The 24,041-nt window shown below is 35.9% G+C and overlaps 1 protein-coding gene and 1 long non-coding RNA gene across 2 annotated transcripts in view; one reads left to right on the top strand and one right to left on the bottom strand.

The window, feature by feature from the left end:
* Positions 1-1,807: 1,807 nt before the first annotated feature.
* Positions 1,808-24,041, bottom strand: part of AGPS (alkylglycerone phosphate synthase) — a 152,792-nt gene continuing 130,558 nt past the window's right edge. The window contains exon 20 of the mRNA XM_069068480.1: positions 1,808-7,892. Coding sequence (XP_068924581.1) covers positions 7,771-7,892 — 122 coding nt within the window. The 3' untranslated portion in view covers positions 1,808-7,770. The remainder of the gene's footprint in view (positions 7,893-24,041) is intronic.
* Positions 11,676-24,041, top strand: part of LOC138146535 (uncharacterized) — a 42,011-nt gene continuing 29,645 nt past the window's right edge. The window contains exon 1 of the long non-coding RNA XR_011164517.1: positions 11,676-19,417. This is a non-coding gene — a long non-coding RNA (uncharacterized lncRNA). The remainder of the gene's footprint in view (positions 19,418-24,041) is intronic.

Genomic DNA, 24,041 nt, shown 5'->3' with positions numbered 1-24,041 from the left:
ATTGATGTAAAGATGTGGCAAGAGAGTGGAAAGCACATTGAAACTGGAATCAGAAGACCTGGGTTAAAAATCTCTTCTCTGCCACTTACAGCATGACTATGGGGAAGTCACTTAACTATCCCTGCTGAGACTTTCTTCACATGTAAAGTGAGGGAGGGAGGGAGCAAAAGGCTTGTGAGGTCCTTTCCAACTCTAGTCCTATGATCCTCTGATCTAATATAAATGGATTGCCATCAGCACTAGCATTGTGGTCACTAGTGCTAGTCACTAATGGAGGGAGAACATTGATGAAATAATGGATCCTATGAATTATGAAAAACATGTGGTGTAGTGGAATACACAGGAGTCACAAGACCTAGGTTCACATCTCATTTCCTTCACTTATTAGTTGTGTGATTTTTTTAATAAGTCACAACCTCTCTGAATCTCAGTCACCTCACCTGTAAAACAGAAACACACACACAACTTACTTCGTAAGCTATTGGTGAATATCAAATGAGATAATGAGACGATGTATGTAATCTTACCAACCCCCACCCATGGCTAAATGTTTTATATCTATTGTTATTATATGGTTCACACACAAAGTCAATGTTGAGCAGACCTGTCTCCAGCATGGCATGCACCATCTTTTCTGAAGGCAACGTTGATGACAATTTTTTGAAAATTATTTCACATTTTTGGAGCACAAATTTCTAGATAGGACAAGGTATATGATACTGATACCTTCATAGGTATCATAAAGTACTTCATAAAGTACGCTTTTTAAAAAAATGGTAAATCAGCAAGTTTGCATACAAACAGCCTTGCTGTTCAACCACAGCTTAGTAGTCCAGTTTTTGTGCAGAGAATTAGTGGGGCTGGTCTCATTTAAGGACCTCAGGGGTTGCTAAGGGCTGGGCCATGGAGGCTCAGAACATAAGGGACTGCGTTCAAAATTTCAGAATGGACACAATTTACTGCCTCTTTTCTGTTGGCCTGCCTACCAGAAAATGTCACAAATGACCTATGCTGATTGACTTCTTTGGAGGTCTGGACCCGTGATTTCATTAAATGTAAGAATTTCAATCGTTACATTTATTCTCCTCTACACACTCTAGGACGGCAACACTGGCCAACTTGCCGTTTCTCTCATACAATTCTCCATCCCTCTATTCTGTGCCTTTTCCTCTCTGTCCCCCATTTCTGGAATGCTCTCCTTCCCCTCTTCTGCCTTAAATCCCACCTTCGACAAGATGCCTTTCTTGCTTGCCAGGGCCTCCCCCACCTCTTTGCTAGTAGCTCATCTCTGAAACTCCCTTGTTTACATTGTAAATGTATATGCATACAGTTGTACATGTTGTTTTCTACCATTAGAAGGCAAGGTCCATATTTTGGCCTTTCATTGTGTCCCTGGTGCTTAGCACAAGTACCTGGTATGTTTGTTGACCAATTAGTCCTCCACCGATGCCGAACAGACTGGGGCACTGAGAGATTAAGTGACCTGCCTGTGGTCACATAGCTACTGTCAGAGACTGGGCTTGAACTTGGGTCTTTGGGACTCCAAGGCAGGCCATCTAGCCATCAACTGATTCGAAGGAAGTTACTTACTTTGCTTAACCTACAGTGATTATGGGTCAAAGTCTGAGTGGGGGAGTGAGTATAGCTGTTATGCTACTCCATTTAAAACACAGGTGAATAGGTTTTATACCAGGAATCAATTGTTTTGAAGCACAGCCACAGGCATGATTTTTGCTTAGAGCTACAGGTAGGCACATAGAACAGCATCAACACAGGAAATAATCATTTGTTTCTGTCACAATGGGAGTAGTTTTGGTAATGTTTTATTTTTCCCAACATCATAGAAATCATACATGGGTAATTGCTTTTAGAACTGTACAGTGTATGAAAATCAGAGTCTGAACATACACTGAAAGCACATACATAGACTATGTATTGAGCCCTTGTGTAAAAAAGATCCAGTCTGAACCAGCTCAGTCTGAACCACCAAGGTGGAACCTTTCCACCATTTGTCTTCCTGCTACAGAGCAAGTTATCTTTAAACTCATTATAAATGTTCACAGAAAAAAAAAAGACCTTTATACACATTAGCTATAATATTATAATGGCTTATAAATAAATGCTAATCCACTTGTAGCTCCCAGAAGATGGCTGCAGTACTGGCAGAAATACTGCCTTGGAGGAAGACTTCAGGTGAGATATCACTTATGTCAAGATACGTTACATTATAGACAAACAATATTTCACACAGGATTGGGAAGGTAATGACAGGGTAAGAATTATGAATAACCAATAATAACTTTTCATGAACAGTGTATTATTCTCATTCTCCAGGGGGTACAAATACTCATTTTATTCCAGAAGATATCATCACACAAAATGAGGCTGACATACAACAGACACTACACAAAACCCCCTCTTACAAGTCAGGCTCCACAGAGAACTAGGTGAGCAGACATCCAAAGGAAAATACCATTGGACAAAGATAGTTTTGTTGTCTTTATTTTTCTGCCTCTGGGATTAGGGCTAGGGTCAGTGGATTGGAAATGTCTTTGCAGTCTGGTGATAATGTGGCAAAAAAAAAAAAAAGTCAATAGGGGCAGTAGCACAGATTTTTTAATACAGTAAAGAAAACACTATGAAATTTGGGTAACTGACTCTTAAGACATCTGGGACAGCAAAAGTCTATTATGCATTTTTAAAATCTATAATCAGAACTACATTAAAAAAAGGGTCTAACTGCATAAGATTATGTCTTGACAAATTCTTAGTCTTTGGGCATCTTAGTCTTTGTCATCATCTAAAAAGAAGTGCCCTTTCCTTCTCGTTTTAAACAATGGCTGTTTAGTGAAACTGAGTCCTAACAAGGCACTGTCAACTTTTAAAGATAATCACTAAGCTGTTTTTTTTTTTTTAAGGGCAATTCTCTATTACAGGAACAGCGTTATCAGCTGTTCACACTCTAGATGGTAGGAGGGAAGTTTATGGGAAAGTATGTTTTAAGCATTGACTTTTCTATGATTTACCAACTGAATAAATTTTAAGAACATCTTGGCCTGTAAAAAAAAAACCATCTTTTAAAAAAAAAAAAACACCTTCAAATCACACATTTATAGTCTTTGTTTGAAAATCTACTATACCAAGAGGGATTTTCCCATTTCCCCTTCAATGCTTCAATTAAGCTGGTAAGGGCATCAGTGCATCAAGAAAAGCCTAATGTTTCTCTTAATACATTTGTAATTTTCTTTGCTTTCAAATATAAAAGCATCTTCTTTCTTTTGGGTGGGGAGGGAAGGGTTGTAGAAATTGGATAGGGGAGGAAGTCTTTTATTTCTGCAATCATAAAAATACTTAATCCTAGGATTGTCTCTTGGTTTGAGCTCCCAATATTAGTGGGTGACTAACCTTATCAAGGAGTCAGTAAAGAATAGGACATAAGGGGAACTAATTATTTGAGGATATAAGGTGAATGCAGCTGCTCATGAAGCAAGATTATCAGGCTGAGGTCCACAGGAGATTTGATTCTAGGATTAGGGTTCTATTTGTATTTAATATTCTGATTTTTTTAAATAATAAAGACATTTAGGTGAAATTGTAATTTAAGTGATTTAATAATTTCATGCTATTATTAAATTAATCTAGAATAATCCGCAAGTTTTCTAACATATCTTTCAAATCAGAGAAAATAATGAAAATGAAAAACTCAAATTGAAAAAAAATATCCATAGAATACAACAGAACATTGAAAAGGTTCACACGCCCACTGAGGGGGAAAAAACGGTTCTTTTTAGGCCCATGTCCTTTTTTATTAATAATATAAGTTTCTATAATCTTTTGACATTACAATTGCTTTACAGTTAATCTCAGACTAAAGACAAACACTGTGTTTGGCTTAGGTAGCAGAAAGTTTAGTATGTAACTTACATCCTTGATATCAGACACTAAATTTCAACAGTTTGAGAGAAACTTTTATACTTTCTGGAATTATATATATGTACATATAAGCACATATATATGTATAGTTGCTTTTTTAGGATGATTTAATTGAATACAACATGGAAGAACCAATTAACTTGACATCTGTTTGCAATGGTGGGAGAACAAAAGACATCTGTATATGTAGCAACGCCAAGACCCAAATATCTCTAAAGCCAAGGATGACATATCCCTTTTGGGAGTCTCAAATTCTAACCCTGCACTTGCTGTTCCTCTCTGCTTTTCCCAAGAACTAGATCCCAATCAAAACTGATGTATTTGAAAACTGAATGGGAAATGCAAAGGTAAGAGGAATCTCCTTAATGAAGCCACATCTCCAAAACCCCCATAATGATGAAAAAAAATCAATAAACATTTTTAAACTCTGATATCCTTTCCCCCTATCATTTAATTTCTGTTGCCTAGGGCATAGTAGAAAATGAGCATCTGTTTTCTACTTTAATATAAGACAGCGGCTTGAAACAGGTAAGAGTCCAATTTGGACAGTTCAAGCAACACACTGTAACTTGAAACTGTTAGCTTCTCTAATTAACCAATGAAAATTACAAATAAATATCAAAAAGGAAAACTTGGGGAGAGATGGAGCAAAATGTAGGATATGGGCAGCATTATGACAGAAAACTTCCCAAAGAGACCTGCAACTGATGGAGGGCCCTCACTTAAGGACACAAAGCACTCTTTTTTGCTTGTTATAATTTACCCAGAGGAAGGTTAAATGTGCTTCAAACATAACTCTATTGATGAGTATGGTCTGGTGAATTTTTAAAGGTGAAACTTTATTCTCTTAAGACTTTAATCAGACATTAGTTCAAGACTCTTTCTCCTCCTGTCAAATACAGTGCTAGGCACAATAAATCCTCAATGACAGATGCCATGCCCTGATTACCAAACTTAACCCAAAGTCTCTCTCACATGTCACCAAAGATTCAATTTAGGCACACACTGTAAATTACACCCAAACCTTTTACAGGTAAAAATTTTAGTGTATTTACAACTCTGCCAAAAAAGCATTAAGGCAATAATTTCCTTATCAATTATACCTCTTCACATCAAGCTCTTTGCATTCGATGCAAATATTTCACATTAGCAGCAAGTTATATTCCTGCTCCCAGCAAACCCTAATCCAAACATGATCTAGTAAAATATGTCAATGTCTCAAAAAGACTGAGTAGGTAAAGGGAAAGAAAGGTCAGCACTGTGCAGCCCTGAAAACCATGTAGGTTAAGAGATTTAGGTACTTTGTATAAACCTCATAAAGAATGAGATTAAATGGTTTCACAAAACCACATCTTCCCAGCTTTAATTCTCATGCTACTGTCATTATCCAGTAATTTCAGGGTTAATAGGTAAAGTTTAAGTGCTTTCTGTACATTAATTTGTAAATTAAGTCCTCCAAGGTACACCAAATACAGAGGCACATACCAAAAGGTGTGAGGGGAAGGCTTTCTTATTGATTAAATCTGTTTGAAACAGGACTGAAGAAGATTGGTAGATTTCAGACTAATCTTGCAGGCAGGTTCCCAACTACAAGCAATCACCACGGTCAAAGAATGCAATGTGGTGAAGCCTTGCACACATGAAAAGGAAAAACAGAGACAAATCATGTGTTCTATAAGGTTCACATAGAGCAAGGAGCACTTAACCTCAAGGTGTTAAAAATTAGAGTTCCCTAATGTCAAGTGCAGATTTCTGAGGTTGCAGAAATATGAACTCCCTGGGAAAGGATGTTATACCAATCAAATGCAAGAGACTGGATTCACTTGTGAATTCAGAAGTTTTATAAAAACAAAATATACTGGGAAACACATACATATATATATATATATATATGTGTGTGTGTATATATACACATTTCCTATAGGCTATTAATACCATATTAATTTCATGTTTAGATTCCCACATCAGAGAATGATTCTAACTTATCTTTATGAATAGATGTATTTAATAAAATTTCATAGGGTTTTAGAGGTGATTTTATTCAGCAAGTATCCAACTCGTTTGAAAACCAAGGGTTCTGAACAGAGTTCTGATGGAAAGTTTATAACATTTTAAAAAGAAATTTCTGATGAAGACAGGCAGTTTTTAATAAAGCAATTATTATCTTTGTTGCAATAACACAAATATTTGACTTTGATTTGCTTAGAGATTTATATTCATTTATTTTAGGCCAATTTTAACAGTTAAAAATTATTAATCACTTTGAAATTGTAAAAATAGCATATTCTCAAATTGTAAATTTTACTTTTCTGGTTAAGGCTACTTCGGATATAAAAGGTATCAAACTGCCCAAAAACACTTTGGAGCCACTGCTACATAGACAGACAATATGTCCTTTTAAAGGATAGTCTGCACATTGAGTTGCTATATATGATCAAGTACTAATTAAAAAAAAATTATCAAAAGTCAGGCATTGCATTAAGAAAAGAATCCATCTCAAAATGTGAATCATGAACCTTGACAAGACAGTGATTCAAAGTTTTCAATTCACTTATTTTTTAAGATTCAGGTTTAAATGTAAAAATGTGTGCTAAATGTGATTAATGTTTGACCTACAATTTAAGAAAATGAAGTTTCAAACTTTTGATTATGGTATATGCACTTTATACATTACAACTGTGGTTACCATTTAGGTTAAAGCAGTAATTCATAAAGACATTAAACCATTATTAAAAACTAAATTGAAAACTCCACTTTTAGATGAAAATTTGTCATCCAGTTTAGAGTAATAAAAAGATTTCAGCACTGAAACTGTTGAGACTTTCAAACAGAGTGCTGAATAATGCTTCTTAAAACAGTGTTTGTTTAAATAGCCAAACCACTCATTCTGCCGAAGACATTAAATGTAAAGGGTTTTTTTTTCCTTCTTCTGCATCTCAGCAACAAGAAAGTGAAACCAGATACATCAGGACTACAGTGTGGATGAAGGCATTCATTTTATGGTAAACCTGTTCCTTCACATACAATATGAGCGATAAAGTCAGCTTTGTCTATACAAAACGTATGATGAATGAACCAGGATATTACAACAGATTATCCCAATGATACAAATACAACTCAGACTTCAGTGTAAACAAAAACATACAAAGAAAAAAAAGTACTGTAACAGTATAATTTTTATACTAATTCAGGGTTTTAGATTTCTAAAATAATTAGAAAAGAAAAGGCAGGCCAAAAAATCTTACAAAATTCAGTGCATCTTTAAAATGCTAAGCTACCTTTATTCATTCAGGAATAATTACTGCTCCATGACCCCTCCCATTCAGGCCTGCTGCCTTTAAAAGAAAGAAAAACAAAAGAAGAAAAACCTTTTACATAGAAATATTCCTTTAATGGAATCCTTCTCTAGTTATCTGCCTCCCAGAAACTTTCTTCTAAAAGGAGGCTGGAAAATCAGTTTCACTAAATGATACCAATACCAGTCTTTGTTCTCCAGGCAGGGGAAGCTTTGACACAAAACAGCTGGTTGTATCTTCCATAGAAATTACAACCATAAGCTCTTTGCTGCCTGACTAAAACTTGGAATGACTTGCATCTCCAAGTTGGTTGTAAACTGATGCCCCTTACAGTGCTAGAGACTTAGGAACACAACCTGTCAATCCACAGATGTACAACAGAGCAAAACTCAAGAATAAAAGATTTTTTTTTAAACTAACAAACAAAATACACCCCAAATATAGTCCATGATATATTTGATTACTGGGATAACCAGAGTTGTAGACTAAAAAAGCATTTGTGTGTGATTTTTTTTCTTAAGTATATCAGGAAATAATGAATTTATAAAAGGTTCTTGTTTCCAAAGATGTTATTGGGGTCCACATATTCCTTGATAGACTTCAGGATTCCAAAGCCGACATCGGAGACAGTTTCCTTCAGCCACTGCTTCCGCAACTTGCCCACTGGAAAAACAAAATCAAAAATGCTTCAATATACACCACGATGCTGGGAGCCAATCAATCTTGTGACCACGAATGAACAAACACCGTGTGATAAATGCTTTTATTCAAAAATGAGAAATGTTTTGCTTTATTTGATTTATTGAGCCCAGCAGACTATCAAGCTCATTAAGCTCAATGTATTCCCAGAGGAAGCCTGTGTTCCACACTGTCTCCTTCCTCTGTAAACTATGAGATGGTGATGAAGCTTAGGCTGAGATTAAGGGCCCTTTTATAAATAACAAAATGGGAAGTCTATGTATTTCTTAAGAAATCAGTCCCTCAAAATTTAGCTATTTAAACACACCAAAATGTAAGGTAAGGATTTTAAGATAAAGATGCTTTAAATAGCGTGTCCCATATAAGAATTAGATGACTTCATTTAAAGGTGGTTTCTAAAAAAGGTTATGGTTTTATGGAATGGATAGCACAAAAACTTTAGAAAATTTTAGGAGCAGAATTTAAATGAAGTTTTTCAAAAAATAGATTCAACAGATGATATTTTATCAAATTATTTTGAGACATTTCTATAGTCTTGAATGTTACATTTCCCCTACTAAATTATCAGAGTTCATTTTATACACTAATTTAAAAAAAATACTGGAAAAGTAATCAACTGAAAGGCCCATTTCTGCCCCTCCCAAAGAAAGCTTGTTGACTAGTTCCAAATAAAAAGGAGATCTCAGTAATAGAAATTATGCAAGAGGACCTCCCCCCATTATTTACAAATGAGATCTGTATAAGACAGTATGTCCATTTTTTTTTTACCACTGTCAGAATAAACTCTGAATACAAAATTACCAGAAATATGTACTACTTTTACAAACCTTTGATAAGGAAATAGAGAAATCTTATAAATAAAATTTATTGTTAGCAAAATACTTAGTAAGCAATTTTAAATGAGAATGGTCATTTCCCACAGATATTCATTAATTAACTGAAGTCATCAAGAGTGACTTAATAGGTCAATCAAAATGGCTAACATTCTTTCATTAAAGACAATATAGTATTCAGCCTGTCATCTGAAAATGCAATCCCATTTATCAGGCTGCAGTGATATACTGTAGCATCTGCCTTTTGGAAACCTTAAATACCATTTGAAACTAAACTCAAACCATCTTTTGTGCCCAGTTCTCAGGGTAACCATCAAACTGTCATCAGAATAATAAATGACAGAGACACTGCTGGAAAGCAGAATATTTTTGTTTATGCCTCTAAGGAATAAAGAGCATCAATGGTGTCGAGTTGAAAAAAAAATGTACAACAGAAGAACAACCTTCAATTCACTAAGAAAAATTAAAAAGGAAAATGTGTTGAGTAAATGCTACAAGTATCTAATATTTAAGGCTTATAAAAATTCCTATTCGTGCACACATATCTGATCCCTTCCTAATTCTCTCGACAGCTCCAAAGTTGTGGGGTTTTTTAGGGGGAGGGGGAATCCCTCAAGATTCACTTGTGAATTTAGTTACATTACTATAAATAAGGTCTTTAGCTACTGAGGAGTTGGGGCAACCTGCAACCCTTTACTCTAGCCCACATTCAGACTGCTCAAGTCAGAGGGGTGAAGAACAGTCCATGCCATTCTCAACTGTTATCTGTAATATAGTTTCACTGAATGTGTCCTGTGGTTATGGATGTAATTGTCCTGAAAAGACTGCAAACAACTGCTCCAACAAGATGGAGCACATTAGAACCTCAGCAGGATGCCCAACAGCTAGCTTGTCTGCCTGGTTTTACACCTCTAGTAATAATGCAATTCCATGAGGAGCTGAACTAACGTCTGAGAAGCCACCCAACAGCCATTGCATATTTAATGAAGTCGCTCACCAAGTGCTGGAAAACAGAAGGTGCTTGGAGTGCATCATTAGTTCTGTCAGAGGGATAATTTACACATCTATCTTGTCAAATTTTCTATGGTTTATACTTTTACAATAATCAATCTAACATACATTTGATTAGTGAACTAGAAAGTTAAAAAAAAAAAAAGCTGTACAGCAGGCAAAGCCTTGGCCCTTCATAAACATATGTGATGGAAGATTTTAACCCCTTGGTGGCAGAGGTCTGTGAGCTCCTGCTGTCACTCATGAAAGCCTTGAACTGATGTCAAAAAACCCAGCTTACATCCATGGAAAGGATCTGGTTTGGTTTATAAGCTCAAACAGCTGTAGGTCATGTTCTCTGCAATTACAAGAGCAAACAGGAAGCAAAACTCAAATAAAAAGGCTAAATCAAAGGACAGAGCAATGATTGAGAAGTAAGTCTTCCTGAGTTCTGGTCACATGGATAAGCAATGAAAAAGAAGTCACCAAGGAAGGCCCACTATTTGAAGTGGGGAAAATTTTATTATTTAATCCCCTGAAGCTGATACTGAATAAGAATAATGTTTTTTGCAAAATCCTTTCTGTACATGAAGGATGTATCTACTGACAGACAGGAAGAACTCATATTCAGAAATGGGCTGATATGGTACACTGTGGAGCTAAAAAATACCATGACATTTCAAGCATTAAGAACTGAGAACCACCTGTCCCCCAAAGACATACTAAGTGGAGAAGAAATTCTGAAAGAAGCTGCTAAAGCTCAAACATGAGAAGATGCAACAAACACAAGTGACCCAAGTCAAGATAATCTATCCCATACTATGTTCTTTTCATGAGACCAGTATAATATGAAATTGCAAATTCACATTCACAGGAAACACAGCCTTTGTGCAACCAACATAAACAGATTCTTTTTACCTACTGACTTCATATTCCCTTACTTCTGATTTAGCTGCTATGTGGGAATAAAAGGTAGTGGTAGAAACAATAAACGGTAGTCTGCCACTGAAAATATATCAATGATTCAAGGGCCCCAAATCTGACATTCCTGGCTTTGTGACTCCCTTATCCATATTTTGCTGATGTTCAAGTTATAACAGATGTCACTCTCTGTACAGAGTTTACATACAATACATAGCTTACAAATATGCTAATCCAGGTACCAATACCTGCAACTTCATTGTTTCAAATACCAGATAGGTGTACAGTAGGATTACATGTGTGATCTTGAAAAATCAACTTCTCTGGGTCTAAGTTTTTGATAATACTGTAGCCTAATCATTAAAATACTTTGAATCAATGATTAATGGCTGTTGGGTGAAAACAAGATATTAGAAAATAATTTCTTACCAAATTCACTTAGAAAAAAAGAAAACGAACGAAATGGGTCCCTGAACTGGGAATTCAACTCAAAGAAAAAGCAGAGAAACAGAACTGAAACAAAATACAGTTCTTTTGGTACTTTTGGTTTTATTATCCTGGATACTCCTCTATTCTCTAACACTGGCTATACCACTCTAGCTCAAATACTGCCAAAAGATACTGGTAATTGAACTTCCTGTAATGGGTGGAAAGAGTCTATGGTTCAAAGCTGTCTTATGTAACTGGTATTTCAATTCAACTTACATACTCAGGGTTTTTTTAATGGGCTACACAGAGTCACACCAATAAGGGTTGTCTTTAGGTTCTGATATTTTGGAAGTGGTTAGGTTCTAATGAGAAAGAGGCAAAGAATGATGGGAAGTTTCTGCTTCTTGACCCATATGAAGATCCGACATTTCCTCTGAGGGTTTTTAACCTACACATTCGTTCATGCCGTAAAACACTGTCTTTGCTTGGAAGTACAAGCTGGACATTAGCCAACAGATCCATCAAATGAAAGATGCTACTGTTTAACCTTTAAGAAAAATGGGAATATGACTGAGACACAACATGAGATAAAACTTTGCTAAGATGATAATGGGCTTAACAATCATACCGTATTTTTTTTTTTATTAAATTGTTCAACTTTTTGTCTACTACTGAAGAAGTCTTTGCCATCACTTCCTCAAGACAACAAATTCAGTGTCACTGGGAACATAAAATGCCAATGAAGGTCTGAAAGTCATGGATAAGTTTTCCAGCTAAAAATTGAATATATTTTTTCTTCCTGCTACTAAATAATAATTCATGCTGTCCCATGGAACACATATGACCATATTGATTGTAAATGACTATAACAAGGATCAGCTAATTAATGACCAATATTTTCGCTTTTTACTTACCAGATGAAGAAAACTAATTCTTTTTCCTTTTTTTTTTCTTTAAAATTTTTTTTGAAAGTAAAGCAGCCACTCATTTTAATTCTTACTGTTATGGAAGCTACTTCCTTTTCCCAACCTGGTCCAGTTTAACTCTCCTCAAGCAGCAACCTCTGGACATCCAGAGTTGGGCCATATTGGTGTTAGACTTGGTGGCTTTAGTTTGAATACAGTTTAAAATTCCCAAACTCAAGAATTCCAACAGCCTCAAACTCCACAAGTAGCAGGGATTACAGGATCACTAAAGTTGCTAATTGTTTCAACTACTTTTTCAGCTGATTCTCTAAGTATATGATTATAGCATATGCAAAGAGTGATAGCAGTTTCTTTATTGCCTATTCTGATTTCTTCAATATCTTTTTTTTTCTCTTATTACTATACCTAGCATTTCTAGTACAAAACTAAAGAATAAAAATACAGCATCTCTTTTTGTGGTGGCAAAACACTGGAAACTGAAGGGACACTCATCAAATGGGGATGGGCTATTATTGTACTATAAGACATGAAAAACAGGATGATTTCAGAAAAACCCAGAAAGACATACATGAACTTAAGTGAAGTGAGCAGAAACAGGAGAACACCGTATGCAGTAACAGCAATACTGTACAATGAAGAACATAATGACCTGGCTCTTCTCAGCAATACAATGATCCAAGACAATCCCAAAGAACTAATGATGAAGCATATGATCCACCTCCAGAGAAAGAACTGCTATTGTCTGAATACAAACTAAGGCATGCTATTTTTCACTTTCATTTTCTTGTGTCTTCTTATACAAAATGACTAATATGGAAATCTTTATGTGTTTAAAAAACAAAAAGGAACAGTGGTGACAACAGGCATTCTTGCTTCAACCCTGCTCTTATTTGGAAGGCTTTCTAGCTCATTCCCAATAAAAATAATGCTTGCTGATGGTTTTAGATACACACTACTTATCATTTTAAGAAAAGCTCCATTTAATCCTATGATTTTTAGTACTGTTTTTTAAAATTTATTTATAGTTCTCAACATTCATTTCTACAAGGTTTTGAGTTAGAATTTTTTCTCCCCGTCTTTCCCCTGCCCCTCACCCCAAAATTGAAAGCCTACTGAATACCCCTTTCCCCAATCTGTTCTCTCTTATATCCTCCCCCATCACATCCCTAACTTTCTAGTAGTACAAGATGGATTTCTATACCACAGTGACTGTGTATCTAATTTCCCAGTTGCATGTAAGAAATATTTTTTTAAACATTTGTTTTCAAAACTTTTGTGTTCCAGAATTTTTCCATTCTTCCCTCCTCACCCACCCCCCACTGGGAATAAAAGCAATTCAATATAGGTTGTACATATGTAGTTACCCAAATCATTTCCATAGCAGTTATATTGTGAAAGACTGACTATATTTCCCTCCATCCTATCCTGCCCCCCCACTTATTCTCTTTTCTCCTTTGACCCTATCCTTTTCTAAATATGTTTGCTTCTAACTACCCTATCCCTCAATCTGCCCTCCCTTATATGATCCACCATCTTATCCTCTAACCCCCTATTTTCCTGTAGGGTAAGATACCCAATTGAGTGTGTATGTTATTCCTTCTTTAAGCCAAATTCAATGAGAATAAGGTTGTCCCATTCCCTTTCAGCTTCTTGCTCTTCCTCTACAGTGTAAGTTTTCTCTTGCCTCTTTTATAGGATAATTTACCCTAATCTATCTCTCCCTTTCTCCTCCTCCCAATAAATTCCTCTATCACCTCTTAATTTTATTTTTTAGACATCATCCCTTCCTAATCAACTGGTCCTGTGCCCTCTAGGTATACCTGTACACATATATGCACACACTCACATATGTATTCATACGCCCATATACCATCCTTTATAGACATATGTATGTATATATACATATACACACACACACACATATATATACACACACACACACATTTATATTCCCTTCAACTATCTCATACTGAGAAAAGTTTCCGTTACAATTATTTTTCCATTTAGGAATGTAAATAGTTCAACTTTAATAAGTTCCTTATGATTTCTTTTTTCTGTTTACCTTCTCATGCTTCTTGTATTTGAATGTCAAATTTTTATTCAACTCGGTTTTTCATCAAGAATGCTTGAAAGTCCTCTATTTCACTGAATGACCATATTTTCCCCTGAAACATTATACTCAGTTTTGCTGGGTAGGTGATTCTTGGTTTTAATCCTAGCTCCTTTGACCTCTAGAATATCTTATTCCAAGAGCTTTGATCTATCCCTTAATGTAGAAGCTGCTACTGTGTTTCCCCAATAATAAGACACTGTCTTATTAATTTTTTTGGAAAGAAAACCACAAGAGGGCTTATTTTCAGGGGAGGGCTTATGTTGTCCTGCCTCAGCTCTCCTCCACGGCGCTGCTCTCAATGGCGCCAGCAAGCAAATCACTGGGGAAGAACAGGATGACGCGCTCACTGCTGCAGCTCTGATTGGATGCAGCTCGGAGTGCGGCGTGCATTTCACGGGGGAGAGGGGGGGCGGTGCATACAGAGGGTACCATAATGTAGCGTGTAGCGCAGAGGATCACCTTCACTACAGTAGCAATCTCAATAGGGCTTATTTTCGGGGGAGGGCTTATTTTAGAGGAATCTTACACAGTAAGGGGAGGGCTTATTTTCGGGATAGGTCTTATTATCGGGGAAACATGGTAGGTCTTGTTTTATTCTGATTGTGTTTCCACAATAAATCGTTTCTTTCTGACTCCTTGCAGTATTTTCTCCATGACCTGGGAACTCTGGAATTTGGCTGTAATATTCCTAGGAGTTTTCTTTTGGGGATCTTTTCCAAGAGGTGATCAGTGAATTCTTTCAATTTCTATTTTGCCCTCTGGTTCTAGAATGTCAGGGCAATTTTGCTTGATAATTTCTTGAAAGATGGTGTCTAGGCTCTTCTTTTGATCATGGCTTTCAGGTAGTCCAATAATTTTTAAATTATCTCTCCTGGATCTATTTTCCAAGTCAGTGGTTTTTTCATTGAGATATTTCACACTGCCTTCTATTTTTTTTTCATTTGTTTGGCTCTGTATTACAGTATCTTGATTTCTCATAAAGTCATTAGCTTCCAATTGCTCCAATATAATTTTGAAGGAGTTTTTGAAATTCCTTTTCCATCTGGCAAATTTGGCTTTTTAAAGCATTCTTCTCCTCACTGACTTTTTGGGCCTCTTGCCATTTGAGATAGTCTATTTTTTAAGGTGTTATTTTCTTCAGTGTATTTTTGGGTCTTCTTTAGCAGGCTGTTGAGTTGCTTTTCCTGATTTTCTTGCATCATTCTCATTTCTCTTCCCAATTTTTCCTCTACTTCTCTTACTTGATTTTCAAAATCCTTCTTGAGCTCGTCTATGTCCTGTAACCAGCTCATATTTTTCTTGGAGGCTTTTGATGCAGGAATTCTGACTTCGCTGTCTTCCTCCCGCTCCATGCCTTGATCCTTTTTATCCCCAAAAAAAGGATTCTATGGTCTTGTTTGTGCTTCCTCTCCTTGTTCATATTACCAGCCAATTACTTGACTTTTGAGCTCTTTGTCATGGTAGAACTCTGCTTCCAGAATGGAGAGAGCTTTGTCCCAAATCACTAGGGTTTTCACAGCTGCCAGAGCTATTAGGAGGGTGCCCTCTGTGCAGCCACCACAAGCTCTGGCTCACTGGCCACACACCCCAGGACCAACACCCATATCCAAGCAGGTTAAAGCAAAAGTGATCACCCTCTGAATGGACGCTTGGTCGCCCTATAATCTGCAGGCCAGGAGTTCCTGAGACACCACACAGCAGCAGCTGCAGAGCCACCGCACCTCCATAGAGTCTCACCCCAGGGGCAGGAGCCGGACCATGCTCTTCCCTCCCCCTGTTCCAACGGAATTCCACACTGACCTTTTATTTTGTCTTTGGCATTTATGGGTTGAAAAGTCTGGAAACCACCACAGTTGCTGGTGATTTACTCTCTCCTCTAGTATTTTTAATAGGAATAAATGCTACATTTTGTCAAAAGTCTTTTCTTCATCTATTGAGATGATCATGTGACTTTTGTTATTGGTATTGGTATAGTTGATAATGCTGATAGTTTTTCTAATATTGAACCAGTAGGCATTACATACATAAATCTCACCTGTTCAAAGCATATGACCATTGTGACTAATGTAATCTCCTTGTTAGTATTTTAATATTTAATATAATATTTAAATATTTTGCATCAACATTAAGGAAATTGGTAGTTTTCTTTCTCTTATTTTTGCTCTTCTGATTTAGGTATTAGTTATCACATTTGTGTCAGAAAAAGAATTTGGTAGAACTCCTTCTTTACCTATTTTCCCAAATAGTTTATATTAAATTGGAAAAACTGTTCTTTAAATGTCTGGTAGAATTCACTTTTGAGTTCATCTGGTCATGGGGTTTTTTTCTCAGGGAGCTCACTGATGGTTTGTTCAATCTCTTTTTCTAAAATAGGGTTAGGTATTCTATGTCCCCTTCTATTAATATGTTTGGGTTGTTTTTTTTTTAAAGCAATTGGGGTTAAGTAACTTGCTCAAGGTTACACAGCCAGTTATTTCTGGGTGTGGTGATAAGTATCTGAGCCCAGATTTGATCCCCAGGTCATCCGACACTGGGGCCAGTGCTCTTACTCACTGAGCCATCTGGCTGCCCCTAAAATTTTTTTTTGTTTGCTTTTTGGAGGACAATTGGGGTTAAGTGACTTGCCCAAGGTCATATGGCTAGGGTTTTTGTGTGTGTGTGTGTGTGATAAATGTCTGAGCTCGGATTTGAACTCAGGTCTTCCTGACTCCAGGGCCAGTGTTCTACTCACTGCGCCACCTAGCCACCCCTCCCTTCTATTAATATGGATAATGTATATTTTTGTAACCATTCATCCATTTCACTTAGATTGTCAGTTTTACAGGTATATAACTGGGCAAAATATCTCCCAATAATTGCTTTCATTTCATCTTCATTCATGATACATTTGCCCTTTTCATTTTTGATACTAGTAATTTGGTTTTCTTTTTTTAAACAAAATTAACCAATAGTTTACCTATTTTATTGCTCTTTTCATAAAATCAGGTCCTAGTTTTACTTATTAATTCAATTCTTTTTTTTTTTTTACTTTTAAGTTTAATCATCTTTCCTTTGATTTTCTGAATCTGCAATTTGGTCTTTAATTGGAGATTTTTAATTTTTCTAATTTTTTAAACAATGCCTGCCCAATTCATTGATCTGCTCTTTCTCTATTTTATTGATGTAAGCATTTAGAGATATAAAATTTCTCCTAAGTACTGCTTTGGCAGCATCCCACAAATGCTGTAATGTTGTCTTATTGCTGTGAAATTACTATTTTTATGGTTTGTTCTGTGACCCACTCATTCTTTAAGATTGTATTTGTCTCCAATTAGCTTTTAATCTATGCTTCCATGGCCTTTTACTGAATGTAATTTTTATTGCATTACAGTCTGAAAAGGGTGCATGTAATATTTCTGCTTTTCTGCATTTGTTTGTGAGGTTTTAATGCCCAAATACATGGTCAATTTTTGTGAAGGTACCATGTACAGCTGAGTAAAAGGTATATTCCTTTCTATTCCCATTCTTTTCATAAATTCTACTTATCTCATTAAAACTTCTTTCTTTTTTATGTTTAGATTTATCTAGCTATCAGAGGGAAAAGTTGAAGTCCCCAACTACTATAGTTTTACTATTTCCTCTTATAACTCATTTAACTTTTCCTTTATTAATTTAGATGCTATGCCATTTAGTGCACATGTTTAACATCTATATTTTATCATTGCTTACAGTACCTTTTAGCAAAAGGCAGTTTCCCTGCTTATCTTTTAATTAGGTCTATTTTTGCTTCTGCTTTGTCTGAGATCCTGATTGCTACTCCTGCCTTTTTTACTTCAGAGATATGATATACCCATCCTTTGGAAAGCTGATTAGAAGTCACTAGAATGATATGAGAAGATGAGGTGGCTTTTCTACATCTAATTATTTTGTTATTTTGTTATTATGTTGTTAAGTCAATTTACATCTAATTATTTTGTTATTATGTTGTTAAGTCAATTCCATAAAACACTATGTTTGGTGAAATGACACAGGAATCAGCTTCATAGGAATAATATTATAGTAACAGCAGTCCATATTTATATAATATTTTAAGGTTTACAATGCACTTTCCTAACAACCCTGCAAGGGTACAAGCATTAGTATCCCCTTTGTACAGATAGGAGAGACTAAGGCAAAAAAAAGGTACAGTTACTTCACTTAAGGCACACAACTATTAAGTGTTGCAGTGAAGATTCAAAACTAGGTTTTCTGACTCAAGGTCTAGGACTTTTCATGACAACATTTTGCCCCAACTGTGAGATCAAGAAGACACCAACAGCTTTCTAGTGAATGTGGGCAGTTGTAAAATGATGTGTTGGGAAGGTTCTATGACTAGTTTACTTGCATATTCCTAAACTGAAAAATTTTTAAATAATACTTTTTGAACCGTAAGATGGAATCCTGGGAATTTAGAAGGAAATAATTAATTCCTAGGAAAACAAATTTAAAGAAAAGCTGGAGTGAGGGAAGAGAAGAGGTCTTCTGAGAGCGGTCAATCAGATCTCTAAGCTAATAGGCTCTAATAAGCCCCAGTTGCCATTCCTTTTTTTGGATGAACAAAAGCTGCACCAAAATAAAGAAATAAGCAAGGCCAAAGCAGGCCTGCTCTGAAATGAGACATACATCAAGAATCATAGTCATCCATTCCTAAAGTAAATGTATATACTACAACTAGTGGGTTGAAAAAGAGAAAACTATATATCAAATATAAGAAACATTCCATTTTCCTTTGAGAATTTCAAGGTGGATCATACAGTACAACATACATTACAGAAAATATGGTACATAGAAATATGCCTCTGGGATATCTGGAAAAACTTGGGATTTGTATCTTGATGCTATGAGACCTTTATGACTATAGCACCATTCTTCTAATTTTCTGATAGGAAAACAATCTTCTTGTTAATGAAAGAGAAAAATTGCCTTTACACCATTAAACAATGAAAATTTCAAAAGACTTTTTTAGGCCTTGTAAAGGACTTTGAATGTCAAACAGAATATTCTGTATGTGATCATGGAAGTGATGGGGAGCCAGCAGAGTTTACTGAGCAGGGGTATGACATGATCAGACATGTATTTTAGGAAAAAAATCACTCTGTCAGTCGAATGGAGGATAGATTACAGCAGGGAGAGACCTGAGCCAGTCAGAAATACCAGCAGTTTATTTCAAAAGACCAAGCATGAAGTGATAAGGGCCTGTACCAGAGAGGTGACAGTATCAGAAGAAAGAAGGGAACAGACATATTAGATACTGCAAAGGTAAAATTAACAGTCCTTGGCAACAGACTGAATATGAGGGAGGAAGGATGCAGTGAATGATAAAGAGGAGTCAAGAATGACACCTAGATTGCGAGCCTGATGGTGCCCTAGGCAATAATAAATTCAGAAAGAAAGAGGGCTTAAGGGGAAAGATAATGAGTTCAGTTTGGTCATGTTGAGTTTAAGATGTCTATTGGAAATCTAGTTCAAGATATCTGAAAGGCAGTTATAAATGTAAGACTAGAGATCAACAGAGAGGTCAGGGCAGGATAGGTAGATCTGAGGATCAAGTTAAATTAAATCCACGGTAGGTGATGAGATTGCCAAATAAAGTAGATCAGAGAAAGAAAAGGGCCCAGGACAGAAACCTGGGGATACCAATGGTTAGAGGGTTAAACTGAATGAGATAGTGACAATCTAAGAAGGAGCTAATTGGTAAGAGAGTCAGGAGAGTGGTATCCTAAAAACCTAGAGAGAAAAAAGTTATCAAGGAATAGAGAGTGATCAACAGTGTCATAAGTTGCAGAGAGGTCAAGGAGGATAAGGATTGAAAAGAGGCTACTGGATTTGACAACTAAGAGGTAACTTTGGAGAGAGTAGTTTCAGGGTAATAAGGTCAGAAGTCAGACTGTAAGGGGTTAAGAAGAGGAGAAAAAGGTGGGAGAATCTATTTTAGATGGCCTTTTCAAGAAGTTTGATTATAAAGGGCAGAAGAGATACTGGACAATAGCTAGGACTGAATATCAAGTGAAGGGTTTTTGAGGATAGAGCAGACATGGCCATGTTTGTAGATGGTAGAGAAAAAGCTGATAGGAAGAAATTAAATATAAGTGAGAGTGAGGATAGAGGGGGCAGTCTGTTCAGAGCAGACGAGATGACATGGGAACCCCCAAGCAGGCAGGAGCCAGGAAAAACGCTACTTCATCATGTGACACAGAGGTGAAGGAAGAGAAAGTTGCAGAAGGCATCTGAGTGAAAATAGATGAGGAGGGGAGAAGTGGGAGCTCCTGGTGAATGGTCTCAATTTTTTTTTCTTTCTGTAAAACAGGAGGGAAGGTTCTCAACTAAGGGAGTTGGGGGCGGGGAGACAAACCATGGGAAGTTGAAGGAGGGATAAAAATTTTTGGAAGAGATACTATGGAGAGCCATTTTAGCCTTTATTTCTATCCCATCCCAACCTCACCTCCTGCAACCAAGCCAATACAGGGGAATCTTTAATTGCCATTACTATCACACACGGCCAGGTGTTTCTGGGTGGGTGCTAAGTGTCTGAGCCCGGGATTCGATCTCCAGGTCTTCTCAACACTGGAGCCAGTGCTCTTACTTGCTGTGCTACCTGGCCGCCCCGACAGTTATCTTTCTAATTGAGAAAATTCTCAAACACCATATGATAATATACATGACAATTTTTTTTTAAGTTACACTAGAGATGATGGTCACATTAGGACACACAAACTGACTTTTCACAGGTCAGAGACCATCTGTTAGAAATGATCTGGTAGCTACTGTATCACTGCATGAAAGGTTATGAGAAGTCAATCATAATACCCTTACAGTAATGTAGGGTAGGCACTTCTCAAAGTATAATCACTCAATGTTCAAATATCCTTTATATACCAATAGTCTTATTCACACCTGGCTTCCCTTATCATTCTGGAGAGCAAAAAGTGTTCTTATTTTTGCCATTCACGTAGGATACTAGCTTCTTCACAGATGAGAGAGGTCAGATGCCCCCTCTCCTGCTTTTCACCCGATTGGCAAAGTGGAAAAAAGGAGAGAAATGGCATGTCTCTCACTCTCATGTTGCTGTAGGACACAGATCCCATCATTCCATAGAAAAAGCTGTCATAACGGGTACTCAGGTTCCCAGGTAAGGTCAGACCTCCCAAAACCTATTTAATGTATAATGCAGTGGAAATAGTAAAGAGACAAAAGTGGTGAGATCTCATGTAGAGAATACAAGGAGGTTATAAGAAACTATACAAAAAAGTGATGGCTGTAATTTATTTATCATTGATATTCTCTTCTTGCATTAAAGTTTTTTGTTATCTTTGGATTAAAAAGGTTGAAAGTTTGTCTCTACTACTAATTTTCTCTGGTGAACAGGAAAGATTGTGTGAAATATCAATTATATCTGAAAAAAAAGAACTATTTTCAAAGGAGATGAGGAAAAATAAGTGACTGAACTCTGAGTTATAGACAGAGAATAATCACTGGTGACCTGTATTTTTTTAAATGTAACTTTTGAACTTAATTTCAAAAACAAGAATATTTTAACGCAACTGTGGTCCATGCTTTGTGAATATGCCTAATTCTCAATTGATGCCTAGTTTTAGAAGACTAATAATTTTAAAACCTAGCTATAAATTAAATATGCTTCTAACACAAACTTTGTTGTTTAAACTGACCAGTTCTTCATTTACAAAAACAAGCTCTATGAAGATTAAGTTAAGTAGTCTTTATATTTCCTATAGCCTCGAGTCCCAGACTACATCTGTTTTCTTTGATACACAAAACCAGAGTTAAAATAGCTCCATTTATCACAGCATGATTGTAGGCAGACAAACCAGCCTGTCTGTTTCCAGATAGTGAAAGCAACTGTTATTAATCACAATTACAGGCCAAACACAACAAGAGAAATTGCATCAATATTCTCCCAACCCCCAACCCTACTTCTCAAAAGTGGCACTTAGAATGTCATGACGGGGGCTGAAGGTCAGTAAATAAAGAGGATACTATGAGGTTAATTCTGAGTAGTAAGTTTATGACACATCATATAAAACCTAGCCATATAGTCAAAAAATGTTCTTGTTCCAGATGAGTCATATTCAACAGTTTATCTGTTCCTGTTATTTAAAAATCAAAATACAAATTTCATATTGGTATGAATATTTTCTATTTATCTGCTATTTTAGTTTGCAGTAATCAATACTGTATACATTAACATGAATACACAAGTAGCAATTCTGAAGAGTAATGTAACAGAATTTTAACTACAAAATTGCTAATAATTTTTTGAGTAAAAGAATGAAAGTTTATTAAAATTGGCATTTTCTAATCAGTACTTTCATTTCTAGGAACATAACGGGAATCCACTGCTTATCCTACATATTAAAAAAAGACAGTACTTTCTACTGAATGAAAATTACTACTGATAATAGATTGAGAAAAAGTATTAATGGATGACAACTAAATCTCTTATCCCTTGAGTGTTTCAGTCTCTTCCAAATAAACTGAATCCATTTCCTCATAGTTAAGAGTAAGATACAGTATATTGATTTACTTGTTGGATTTTGTTTAAGAAAACAAATCCAAGAGTTTGGGATGGAGCCACCCAGTAAACATAAAATGTTTATTTTTTTTTTAAAGCAAAGTGTACAGGATCATGTGAACATTAAACTACAAAATAACATTGAAATGCTGGTGCTTTTAGGGTGTGGGGGAAAAAGTGCTACTTCATTCTACTTAGTGTTAATTTCATTTTAAAACAATCAATATCTATACTTTCCTATATATTTTCAGGAATAAACCCATTTTTCCGTGATAAAATTCCAAGGTACATACAATAACTGTCAAATTAAGCTCTTAAAGCCGAGTTAGTAATTGTATTGCTCTCGTTCTACCATACAACAATAAACTTTTCATAAAGCTTGAAAAAATGACATAATAAAATTAAAAACTTTTTCAAGTATATTCTAGTATGACCACACATTAGATTTAGATTTACTTAATATTTTTTTAAAGCAAGGCATGGAAACAGGAATCTATGCATATTCTCGTGCTTTCAGATTGGTACCTAAATTATATTATACAATTTAAACAATATTAAATACCCAAAAAAAGGTTTTCTACTCAATTTATTAAATGGAATAAAAACCCTTTTTTGGCAAATTGTTATATAAGTAGGAAATCTATGATAATCATCCTCTAATGTACAACTAAACTGAATTATTTCATTATGCCTAAATGCATCACATGATATTCAAAAAAGTAAGCCACCAGTCAGGGCCTGAAAATAGTTGTGACACAGGAAATTTTATTGTAATCTGATCTGACCTGCAGTCATTTTCTTAATAACCCAGAGAAACATGAATCCAAATCAAAACAGTTCTGTCTGTACAAAACAAGCAGAAAATAAGATCACTCATATCAGTAACTGATACGTGGAAATTTTATGACTAAGTTCCTTTAAAGTAACCCTGAGGCACAGGAATCTCATTTTTAGAGTAAGAAAACAGCATTCAAGACTGCCTGATCTACTAAACAAAAACTGCAGAGCTCTTGGCTCTAATGTATAGCATACATGTTACACAGGGGTGAGAAAGGCCTGCATTTATATCTCACTCTGGATACGTGGTGGCTAAGTGGACCCAGGCAGGTCATTTTATCTCTTTTGAAGTCTGTTTCCTCATTTGTAAAATAAAATCTATAGTAGCTACCAAATAAGATTGTTGGGAGACTCCAATGAGATGACTGTATTTAAAGCATTCTACAAACAATAAAGCACACTGTAAATGTCATTTATAATTCTTATTAGGTAATATTTTGAATAGAAAGGTGCAATTTAACATTTGTCTTTAGAGAACAAAATAAATTTTATCCAATGTATATAACATGGCTGAAC

This window comes from Petaurus breviceps, unplaced genomic scaffold, assembly GCF_028583685.1.
Source record: "Petaurus breviceps papuanus isolate PSGF00001 unplaced genomic scaffold, PetGlider_PUasm1.0 90763, whole genome shotgun sequence".
Lineage (NCBI taxonomy): Eukaryota > Metazoa > Chordata > Mammalia > Diprotodontia > Petauridae > Petaurus > Petaurus breviceps.
Note: the sequence above shows the minus strand (reverse complement) of the source record. Positions and strands in the feature narration are given on the sequence as shown.